The sequence below is a fragment of the Tetrahymena thermophila genome (genome assembly GCF_000189635.1).
Source record: "Tetrahymena thermophila SB210 genomic scaffold scf_8254476, whole genome shotgun sequence".
In the NCBI taxonomy this organism is placed as follows: Eukaryota; Ciliophora; class Oligohymenophorea; order Hymenostomatida; family Tetrahymenidae; genus Tetrahymena; species Tetrahymena thermophila.
In genome coordinates this window covers 215,414-227,543 of record NW_002476251.1, presented here as the reverse complement: position 1 = coordinate 227,543, position 12,130 = coordinate 215,414, and the positions used below count along the sequence as shown (strand labels likewise).

The window sequence follows — 12,130 nt, the reverse complement described above, 5'->3', positions numbered from 1 at the left end:
TCTTTCAATGTGGCTAAACTTAAACAGTTTTTTACACATTTTAGAAATCTTCATTATCATCAATTTAAAAGGATTCTTCTGAAGAAGATTGGATAATATCGCCCAATTAAGTATGATCGATTTTAACATTATCTTTTTATAAAATATCATTATGGTTAATATGGAAATCGCTGGCGATACTGCAGATGTCAGAATTCGATCTATTTAATCCATTTTAGAATTACCAAAGATTTGAAGAATTGAGCGATGTACCTTTTTTTACAGCTTATTCGTTTTAAGGAGTGTCATCATCACTTTCTATTTTTTTGAAAATAGGATTTATGCTTGTCTCTAAGTTACCTACGCTTTCTTTGCTTTGAATTTGTTACTAAGAAGATGGCTATTCCTGCATATTTCCTGTAGAGAGTAAAAATTATTTAACATATTTTGTAGATTTCATTTATAATTACTCCTATATAGAGAATTATTTTGAATGATCGTTGCTAAATACTCCTTACGAAGGAATCAAATTTTCACTATTAATGTTGCTTGCTAGCGTGTATTAATTATTACTAAAATGTGAAGATTTTTGTACTTTTGCCTCAAAAAAATTTCCGTTTTTCTATGAAGAGTTCAAGTTATAATAGTTTTACACTGGTTGTGCTTATTATCTTTCAGGATTTTAGACAATGCATGAGGAAGTAAAATCTTCACTCATTCTCTTAGCACGAGTGTCAATTTATTCCTCTGATTCAACTTTCTCAGCTACGTCATTTGTATTTGATCTTGAGCGTAAACCTTAAACTTCTATCTCAGAATTGTCTATAAAATGTTGAATCACTGGATTAGCAGCTCCAGCTGATACAGCTGATTAATTTGATTAATGTTGTTACAACTATATAGATTTTATCCCTTCCTGTAATTAAGCTCCAGAAAAAATATTTGAAGTGTTATTGATGCTGCTCTATGATGGTAAATTAACTTGAGCTTCATTCTTATTAGCAAAAGTAGAATTGTTATTGCTATTATTGTTGTTATTGCTTAAATTGGTAGGATTTAGTTGGAATTGTAAAAGATTTGTACTTGGATTTGCATTCACTATATTATCTGTGTATTAAATTGGTGAACATAAATTACTGCTATGGCCTCCACTTACTTGGCTATTTGTGTTTGAATTATAGTTTTATGTTGAATTAAATACACTCATATTGCTTCCTAAAGTATTTTACTAAGTTGATATGATTTAATGCTAGCTATTTTATAGAACTGACTGAGGCTATTTATTTGTTTCAATCTAATACTAAAGTTGCTGCTATTACTACTACTACTGTTGCTAATGCTCATTCTTCAAGAAAACAGCTTTTTCTGAAGGAATGCGGCTTTTTTCATAAAGCAAACGTAAACGTAACTACGAAGTTTGGGGAGTTTTTTACTATTTCTAGTTTATATGAATAAAATTTGTTGGTAAGTCTTACATCCCAGTAGTCATTAATTGTTTAAATTATTGAAGTTTCATCTTATATTCTTTCTTTTTTCTAAGGAGAGAATCATCTTTTTCACTTTCATCTTCATATTCGCTTTCAGTATTCATCTAATTTTTTGGAATATTTGTGCAGCTATTTTCACCGCATTAAACTTCTTTTATATTAAAAATGTCTTCTCTAAATTAGGAAACATTTATATTGCTCCCTTAGATATTGCTTTTATATACTTTGCAGCTATTATCTCCAAAACATTTTTAGACAGACTCGCCAAAGAAACCAGATTACTTAAAATATTGATCACCATTCTGATTATTTCTGCTTTTAGTAGGACTTTCTATTTAAGTATTATGTGGTCTGCTATTCCTTTTCTTCTCTACTATATGCTTTGAACTTTCACTTATTACTGGAGAATCTTCATTTTTCATTTACAAATTGTCAGCACTACCTTCAAATCGATTGCTTAATTATATTTTGTTATGGTGATTTTTGATTCTCAAACTGTAGTTATTTGAGTTGTTATATTTTTATGATTACATTTTATTTGTAAAAGCAAAAGTGAGTTAATTTGGGTAGTTTGAATCGCTACCATTACTATCCTTTTTTACAAGAACAGTTGATTAATTAGCTTTTATCAAACTTAACTCCATGTATTTCTTAGAGTCTATTGTACAGCCTTTATCACTATCTTAAGGTGAATGGAATAAATTTAAAACAGTTGATTTATTCATATTTAAATTCAATTCATTTCTATTCCTAACATCATTATTGCTGCAAACTAAGAACCAAGGATGTGAAAGAGCTTCAGAAGCAGTTAGACGTTCAGCAGGATCTTTTCTAAGCATTCTCCTAATAAAATCTTTAGAGATATCATCCAAATCTTTAATATAATCCTGGTTATACTGAGCATTACGTATGAATTCTATCTTATCACTAATATATTCCTAATCAAAAGGCAAGCGTCCAGTTAGCAAGTAGTAAGCAATTACACCAATAGCCCAAATATCTACAGCTTCAGTATATCCAGCCGATTCAAACATTTCTGGGCTCTAAAAATCAAGAGTGCCTGTACGAGTCCACATTTCACAGACCTTTAAAACTCCTGTCTTGTTTTATCTAAAATATTTGAATCTTTTGCTTATCTCAAAGTCAATAATTTTGATGTTTTGCAAATCATTGCTAATTAAAATATTATCTGGCTTCAAATCACGATGACATATTCCCTCACTATGTAAATATTCTACAGCAGTAATAATTTCTTTTAAAATCCTTTTAATTAGATCATGGTCGATTTTACTTTGATAAGAAGAGTTAAATTAAACTTTTCTTTTTTGTGATTTATTCCTAACACTTTTTTCTTCACTGCCTTCTATCTTTTTTTGAGAATCAATTTTCGTATCGTCTTCATCTTATGCATTTAAGTTATTATTCACTATCTCATTTTACTGTTATTTTAAATTGTCACTTGATCCTAGCTATTAATAAAGCTTTATAAGGTGATCATCCTCCTTTGCTTAATTATCTTCTTGCCTCCTTTTTTTCTATTTTTTTTTTCTATCCTTTTTTTTAGTAGCTTTATTTGAAGCACCCTCAAAATTTAAATTCTTCTGGCTATCTAAAGAGTTAGACTCATCTTCTAAATTATCAGTGCTTGTTGTTTTCATTTTACTCATACTGCGATGATCTCTCTTATGAGGTGAAAGACTCCACAAATTCTCTATGTAATCCTAAAGTGAACCATATTCACAATACTCCATAACGTAATAAATTTTTTCAGTCTCTTAGTTGATAAAAAGTTCATAAGGTTTTATAATTGATGGATGATTTAAATTTTTTGCTATTTTAAAAGAAGTAATAGCAGAAAGAATAATTTCAGTATCTCCGTTTCTAATCATTTTTACTGCATAAACTTATTGACTCTTTTTATGAATGCATTTTCTAACATCACCCTGAGAACCTTCTCCAAGCTTTTCACCTATTAGCTCATAATTTTCCTCAAAAATCCTAGTCTAATTTATAATTGATGAATCTTTTTATGGTTTTTGCTCTCTATTATTTATATAAAAATTGTTTTTAAAGAATATTATTAAGTTTCATAAATTTAGCAAATTGTCACAAAGAGTTTAGTTCAAATTTTTAAACAAATAAAATTTGATAAGTGCTTAAACTATTTCACTATAGGTCGTTCGTTTTTTAATTATTTAATAAGCACTTAATATTCTAAATTGAATAAATTACAACAATTAGTACTACCATGTGCTGATATTAAGTTAATCTTTTATAAATTAAAGATGAAGCTTGTTGAATATTATCAAAGTATCTATTACACTTTATATATGTAAATTAATTAAGAAAAATTTTTTCTACTTTTTAAATATTGTCTATGACAAGTAAAAAATATTCAAACTAAATTTCGCTTTCTAAATATTCTATTTTTGTTGAATCTGTTTTTAATATAAAGACCTTACTAGCAAATATTGTTAAAAGCAAGCAGCTTTTATTTTTTAAAGCGCCAATATTTTGGATACTTATTTATTTATATATTAACTAACTTACAAGTAAAATTGCTTTTTTTTCCATATGAGACACATACCATATATTTAAAAATGTAAATTACTCGAATATTTTATTTATGATGGGATCATTCATGCGAACTTTGTTAGAGTTATTGCTTCCTGTAAAGTTAAACTCAATTCGTGGACACTGTTCGATTTTAACTGAATTAGTTAAAACAGTTTATAGCTTAAATAAATCTTCATCTTCCTATGGAATCTAATTTTCATCATTAACTAGCTTTTATGCCTAATTCTGAATTTATTAATCCTATTCATTAAAATTTGACCCTTTTCCTAATATACCAGATTGTGAAAACAATTATTAAACATTATTTTGACTTCCACTATTTTGAGGAGCAATACTTTAGCTACTTCCTTCAGGATTTATTTTTTTCGTTATTCCTTTAAATAGTGTTTCTTTGATGCTATTTCTCATTCTATTCATGGCTTATTTTTTTTAATGTTAGCTAGTTTCCTTTTCTTGGACTTATGCATTTTTTATGCTTGTACTATTAGGCTACTAAATACTTTCATGTTAATCTTATGTTAAATTTTAATTATTACTTCTTTCATTTTCCTAATGCTTATCTTTTAAATCTGCATTTTAATCTGTTAGAATATCCAACCCTTGAACTAAGTTTGGCTTCATCTCTGCATTAGAGCCTTCTGCCTTATCCATCTGATAAAGATTGAAATATTTTAATTTATTCTTGAATCACTTAGACTCTTGTAAATATATATTGCTTCCTTCTTATTGATAGTGATTTTGCTCTTTTAATTATCTCTTAGTTTTTATTGTATTTTGCAATTATTCTTTCTTGAAAAAAATAAATATTAGTAATTGAATTCACTGTGTTATACATACAAACAACATCAAGTACTCTCTTAAATCTTGTTGTTTATCCTTCTTAAAACTTTATTTGGTTTCTAGTAATTTACATAAGCCATACATCATAATCTCGTATTTTTTACTTCTAATTTCTAAAAATTAAATCGTAATTATTAAACTCTAATTTAGAAACCTTCTCATTAAAGTATATTTAAGCTTCATAAGGTATTAAAATCAGATTTTTTATGTTGACCAAAATTTCTTCAATTATAAAAAAATAGTACATTTTTACGTTTATTTTTAAGTTATGATAATTAGAAGTATAGATTAAAATTATCAATCAATGTATAAATAGCATAAATAAATAAATAAATAATAATTAATGAATAATAATTGATAGTAATTATTAACAACAATTTTATGAATTTCCTTTAAAAGTGTATTTTACAATAAATTAATTATATAAACATTTTTATTTTTCAAATTTCAAATTTTCACTTTGCAACCTTAATTTTTTTAATTTATCATTTTAAAAATCAATTTATTTTTTATTTTTTTAACACTTTTTATTATTAATTTATAAAAGTAGTTTTAAGTTATAAGAATTTGACAAAAAGCAATTTGGCACTATAATTTAAATAAAACCAAACATTAATTAGTCTAAGCATCAATAATTAATGCTAATCAAATAAATAATTTTACAGAGATCATTCCTGAAAAAATCAAAAATTCCATATATTAATTTATTTGGTTATTTATCATAAATATTTTTATGATCTAGTTAATATTATTTGAAAAAAAAATAATAATAATTGGCATGTTAATGCAGAGGAAAGTCAAAGTTTTAATCTTAAATTTATCTAAAATTTTTAATTTCTTAAACTTTTTTTAATTAAAAAATATAAATGATTAATTTATCAAAAAATATTTACTAAAACTGTAAAGAATTTTTAATTTTAAAAAAAATTAGACAAAATATTTTTTGTATTTTGTAAAATTACTTAGAATTTTAATTATTGATAGAGCTAAAAGTATAGAATATACTGATATAAAAACCATTTGTCTAACAATAAAATGAATTAGTACAATTTATATATTTAAATATATATTTTTAATTTAAAATTAATACAAATAATAAATTAAAATAATTTTTTATAATTAATTAAATTTAGTAATTTAAAATGGAATTTTCTTTATTTAAAATATAATTTTTTTGATCTTAGCTTAAATAGTTCTTAATTATTTAATTTGGTTAAGCATATCAGTAATCATCTTATTCTTCTTCAATATTCGCCATAAGCTACTTTGCACAAATGAAAAGGATTATGAATCCTATTGAAATTAGAAGAGTAGAAAATATATCAACTAATTCCTTCACAACACTTTTTTTAAATTTGTTTGTGCAATTTGTGCATAAACTCATGTTCAAGATTTCACCTCCTTCTAATAATAGTACTGAATTTCTTTAATTATTAATATAATATTGCTTATCGCTTGTTTAAATAAATATTTTACAATTATTAGGCATTTTCATCACCTTCATATGCACTAAAGTCTTTGATAATATGATTTTTAATTCTGTCTCTTACTTCTTTAATCTAAAACATTTCTAATAAAATTTATATTTAAAATAAATCTAATAAAAGCTTTTAATAAAAATAGCTTTGTAAATATCATTTCTACTTTATTCATTTTCTTTAAGTAAAGTATTCAATTTAGTTTGGCTTTTAATAAGTTCTCAATTTATCGAGAAAGAAATATTAAAAATATTACCAGTTTATTAGAATTTATTGATACTATTTATTTTACTCATTTCTAGTAAAAAAATTTAATTGTGTTATTCTTAATCCTGAGTTAGCTTTTAATTTTTTTATATACTTCAAATAAAATATAATTATATTTTTATATTTTACGATGCATAAGAAATTTCCATTCTCTGAGAAGTGCATTTTTTTAATTTTGAAACCTTCTTTAATTAGTTTAGAATAGTTTGTAGGTTCAATATCAATTATTCCTATCATCGAAGGAATGCTGAATATTTATATAAAAATATTAGTTTATTATTGCAAAATTTTAATAGCTTACGAAAAATCAACCAGTATTAAAAACTAGTCTAATATATTAACAACAAATTTGTTTCTCATCTTACTGTATGCTGTGTGCACATGAGGAAATAAATTATTTTCAAAGATGTCTATGTTTCTCATCTTGATATGTTTATTAAAATCAGTTTTATATTAATTATTTTAATTTAATTACATATTGAGAAACATTTTTGCTAAAAAGTGTTTGAGCTTCTTCTCTATTGAAAAAGAACCTAGTGTTATCAATTTTAGGTATTTCTTCTCTATTTTAATCAAATTTTGTTTTATATAGTTCACATTCAATAAATACATCTTCGCTGTTTCCTCTTAATTTTTATTAATTAAAATAAATTTCATGTTTTAATATAATTTTAATAATCGTTACTTCAGGACTATTGCTATAAATTTTTATGTAAAGCCTCCCTTTTCTTCTAAAATATCTACTACCTATATGCTGAGTACCTGCACATAGTCTTTGTCAATATAAGAAAAATTAGGAAGATTAATTTTTTGTAATTAGGCTTCATCCTAATTGCTTTAATATATAAAATTGTATTATAACTTTATTCAATTAGTAGTTTTAGTATAGCGAGTAAATTAATTACTTTGAAATTTTTATTGTCTTCATAAGAGAGCGATCAGCCAAAGAAGAGTATATAATTAAATTTTTATAATATGTCATTCTTAAAATTTATGTATAGTTCATGGGAATTTCCAAATAATTTTTTTAGTCATACTTTGTTTCTTTTGTTAGCTTAAATATGTCTTCAATTCTGAAATTGTGTTTTTATTAATAAAATTTCATTTGTGTTTAGACGCTTTCTTGCTGTTCTGATGATTGATCATTCATTTTATTGTCATTTTTATAAAAACTAGAAAACTAATTCTTTTATTTTTGGCAGAAAGAAGTTGAGTTATAAACACGAATAAAAGATTGATTCTATGTATCTATGTAGTTAATTAAAAAATTTTGTTTCTAAGTATCAAATTGAATATCCTTGATAACTCCATTTATCTTATGAAGAGTGCATAAGCGCCATTAAATATCAGAATTTCTTTCATAGCTAATATTCCCAAACAACTTCTCATCTTACATTTCCATAATACTAACAACTATTTATAAAAGAAATTAATTTTCAATATTTTTTACTCAGTTTCTCCTTGCTTAATATGAATTCCTAAGTAAGTAAGTAAGTAATTTTAAAATATATTTCTCCTTCATCAACTTTAAAACAAATATATGTTTTTCTATCATAGTTTTATGCAAATTGTATATTTTCTTTAAATTACTAAATTTGAATGATTTCTTTTTTTTTTTGGAGAAGAATTTGGCTTTAAATTTTTCTCAAAGTAAGAAATTAGTTTTTTTACTCTTTAAAATTTATATGCTAATATATTAATTACATGAGTAGGATTAATCATCTGTGAAGAGGAACTTGTTATCGATAGAAACTAAATAAACTTTATCATTATATTAATCTAAAATGATTTCATTTTTTGTTGTCTTTGATACAAATCTCTTCGATAAGTCTGATACTTTCTAGTTAATAAATTTTTCAAAAAGAGCCTCATCACTGCCTTATGCTCTAATCATACTATCATTTTATTGCTTTTAAGTTTCTTGAAATATTTCGTCATAAATGTTTTTGTTAGCTAAATTGCTATCTAAATCTTAGCAGTTAGTTGATGATTAACTTGCATTATTTCTAGGATTGTAGTACAACTCATATTTTGCCTTTAAACTTTCTACAAGCGATTCTTTGTATTTTTATAATTCATCGCCCATGTTCCTGTAATATTTAAGCTCTGCATCAATAATTGAAAAGTTTGATGTAACCAAATTAATAAAATCTGGCAAGATCAAAGATAACACAACCAAAACAGTTAAGTATATCGAACTGTGCATTTTCTTAAGCTCAAAATAAATTATTATTTGTTTTGATATTTTAAAATCTCTCTAATTATACTTCCTCTAAAATCTTCCTGTAAATCTACTTTCCTAGTGCTATGAATTTTTAACTCTAAAATTAGTTTTTATGTTTAAATAGTCTTATTTTACTAAAATTTTCTTTAATGCAAATTATACAATATTGTTACTTAATATTTCTTAATAAAAATAATTCTGATTTATCAATATAAAGACATCTATCTACTCTATATTTAAATAATTTGACAAATGCAATTAAAAAGAAGAAATTTATTTTGAAATAAATAAGCAGTGACATCAAAAATAACAACAAAAATCGAATATTTAAATATATAATTTTTTAACTAGATTAAATCTTAAAACTAAAAGACACGTTTATTTGAAAGGATTAAATTCGTTTATTTATTTTTTAATTTACTTAACAGAAAATAAAAATTTTATCTAAGTTTAAGTTAATTTTAAAGGAATAATCTATTGAATAAACATTTAAATGCTTATCATTTTAATATTCATTCATTAGCTAAGTTGATTGCTTCAATAGGAGTAACTTATTAGAAAACGTAACAATCTTCTTTAATTCTTTTTTTATAATAAAGCAGTTTATTTATTTAAAATAGTTATTGAATTTAAGAAATTTACTTTATCCTTTAGCCATTTGTTGAAAACTTTAGAATAGCTTTAGGGTACTAAATAAGTATGCTATTTAATGGAAATTTAGTATTAAAAGCATTTTATAAGTTTTTGTGTAAAGTTATGCCACCTCTTACCTTTCCATCTTCTAAGAATTATTTTAATAAGAATTAAATATTTTTATAAATTGATTTTAGATTAATAAATTACCTAATTGTTAAAATTTTTTAGTCATTTATCTCCCTATAATAAATTCTGTTTATCCATCAAACTTTAAAATTAAAAATTTTTTAAAACAAATAATTTGAAAATTAAAGCATTTACTGTAGACAGATATCTTTCTCCCACTCTTGATACCATTTTATACCAAATTGTGTGACTAGATGAAGAATTAGAGGAAATTTAAGAAGAATTTATTGACTTGCAATTTGATAAAACTGAAAATGCTTACTAATCTGAAAGTTTATTTTGAGATATAACTTCACTCCTTGCTTCGCTTTATTGACCAATATTTTTGAATATCTCTTCATTGAAAAATCCAGTTTAGTCATTGTTTTTATCAGATTGAAGAAGATAGGAATCATTATTAATTTATTGAATGTCTTGTAAATTATATTTATTGAATAATATTTATTTGCATTCTCTAAATTCTTGAGTTTAAAGGCTACTATTCCTTGACTGCTACAACTTTTATGAGAATGCATATCCATTGCTACTTGTTTCCCCTCTAAATTCCTGATTTTTATATATTTGTCCAGATTTATTTGAAGGCATTTTTATTTGGTTCTATTTTTCTTCATTTTTAGTTAAGAAAGGGCTTACATTTTAATAATTCGGGTTTATATTTTCAAGTTCTTAAAATTAAAAATTTCTCTATGTTTAAGTTTCTACAGAGTTATCAAAATAGTATTATTTTTTATTGCTCGATATAAGATTATTTAATATAGGAGTTGTATGTATTGGAAAAGGATGTAAAGAACTTCTCTAAGTTACATTTAGCCTATTTTCATTTGTTAAATCAGCTAAAGCTACTGGAGACTGACTGTATTAATTGTAACACTTTTCATTATTTCTTATAGATTTATTTAGCTTAATTTATTAAGGAGTGTATGGACTTTTAGTAGATTAATTTTCTTCTTCAATAAACGATTTGATTCTGTTATTATTGCTTAAAGGTTATCTGTAAGATAAATCTTAAGAGTTTTGTGTGTAATTTATTTATGATATATTAACTTATTGTTTTTGCCAATTTAAATCTTAATCTATCATAAAATTTGTTTAATTTATTCTTGGGGTTTAGGATCTTTATTAGCCTTATTTTTTATTTTTTAGTTTTTATTCATCTAACAAATTCATTCTTATTTAACCTTAAAAATGTTATGATTAATTTAAATCATTATACCCATTTTGCTATAGCTAATTTTAATGTAAGATATTATCTAATTAAAATTTATTGGCTGCTGTGTTAACTTAATTTTTATTTACATTTTCATTTATGTTTTAAAGATTTTAAAGTTAAACATAATTTGCTTCTTTATCTGACATTGCTTTGTAATTTTCAAAGCAATCATCTACAGATTTCCCTGATTTTTATATTAAACTAATTGAGCGGTAGGTCTATTTAACTTAAGGAGGAGTGCTTTTTTTAGTGTTTTTAAGGCCAAAAAATGCTTCCCATGATGAATTTTTATTTTAACTCTATTTTTAACCTGAACGAGATTACATGCATTCATGCTAATTTGAGTCAGAATTAATTTAACTCATTTCTTATTTTAAAATATCAAAATCAATAGCAGAAACATTATTAAATTCGTTTTTTTAATCTAAAAATATTTTTTTATTACTCTTTGTAAGGCAATATTAATGAGAGTCATTTTATAATTAAAAATTATTATTATTTTTATTTTAATCTTCAAGATTTTAATCGAATTTTTCATTCATGTAAATCTTAGAGGTATCTTTTTTCCCTTCAATAGATAGGCTTTTTTAATAGCAAAAGCCATAAGCAGCAAACTATTTATTTAATATTGATACTTAATTATAAAGCGAAGAATCTTTTGTTGAGTTGCAACTTCTACTTTCATTTTAAGTTACTCCCATTTAATGTTTATTGAAGCAAGGTCTTGCCCATTTGTTCTTATCTTTTTTTATTGTTGTAAATATTTGAGTGCTCGACGAAGTTTCTTATTTATTCAAATTTGCTTAGATTAATTCTAATTTCTAATAACATTTTAATTCATAATTAGAAAATAATAATTAAAGAAATTACCATTTATTAATACTTTTATTGAAGCTTTAAATTTTATTCGTGTAAATTCAATAAAGTTGGAGTGCATTCCATACAACAATTAAGTTAGCAATTTTTTTTTGCGCTCATTTAAGTATTGAAAATGAATAAATAATGCCAGAAATTAATTATCAATTAATAATAATGTTTACTATTTCTGCCAAAATTTTCAAATTTTTTTTAAATTGAATATCTTTTAAAAGAGCTTCCTAATAAGTTAATAAATTATATATGAATTTAACAGAAAGTATAGCTTTTTTCAAAATCAAATTTAATTAGCTAGCTGATTTAAAAATTCAGTGACAATAATAATAAGCTTTATAAATAAATACCTTTAAACAAAATTTAAAAATTATAT

The 12,130-nt window shown here is 23.9% G+C and overlaps 3 protein-coding genes across 3 annotated transcripts; all 3 read right to left on the bottom strand. All coding sequences in view use genetic code 6, as the record gives it.

Annotated features, from left to right (window-relative positions):
• Positions 1–4: 4 nt before the first annotated feature.
• Positions 5–4,694, bottom strand: TTHERM_00729110 (Serine/Threonine kinase domain protein; the record flags this gene model as incomplete). Its single annotated transcript, XM_001022696.3, has 2 exons — positions 5–3,509; positions 4,078–4,694. 2 exons carry the CDS (start codon positions 4,692–4,694, stop codon positions 5–7), a joined length of 4,122 nt encoding a protein of 1,373 aa, XP_001022696.2.
• A 1,411-nt stretch (positions 4,695–6,105) lies between these two features.
• TTHERM_00729100 (transmembrane protein, putative) lies at positions 6,106–8,834 on the bottom strand (the record flags this gene model as incomplete). Its single annotated transcript, XM_001022695.2, has 9 exons — positions 6,106–6,307; positions 6,360–6,453; positions 6,618–6,702; positions 6,758–6,875; positions 6,930–7,051; positions 7,104–7,254; positions 7,314–7,463; positions 7,534–8,041; positions 8,333–8,834. 9 exons carry the CDS (start codon positions 8,832–8,834, stop codon positions 6,106–6,108), a joined length of 1,932 nt encoding a protein of 643 aa, XP_001022695.2.
• Positions 8,835–9,364: 530 nt separating this feature from the next.
• On the bottom strand, positions 9,365–11,952 carry TTHERM_000729099 (cyclic nucleotide-binding domain protein; the record flags this gene model as incomplete). Its single annotated transcript, XM_012799347.1, has 5 exons — positions 11,755–11,952; positions 9,810–11,705; positions 9,696–9,756; positions 9,495–9,633; positions 9,365–9,434 (listed from the first exon to the last, which is right to left on the bottom strand). Exons 1-5 carry the CDS (start codon positions 11,860–11,862, stop codon positions 9,365–9,367), a joined length of 2,274 nt encoding a protein of 757 aa, XP_012654801.1. The 5' UTR covers positions 11,863–11,952.
• Between the last annotated feature and the right edge of the window lie 178 nt (positions 11,953–12,130).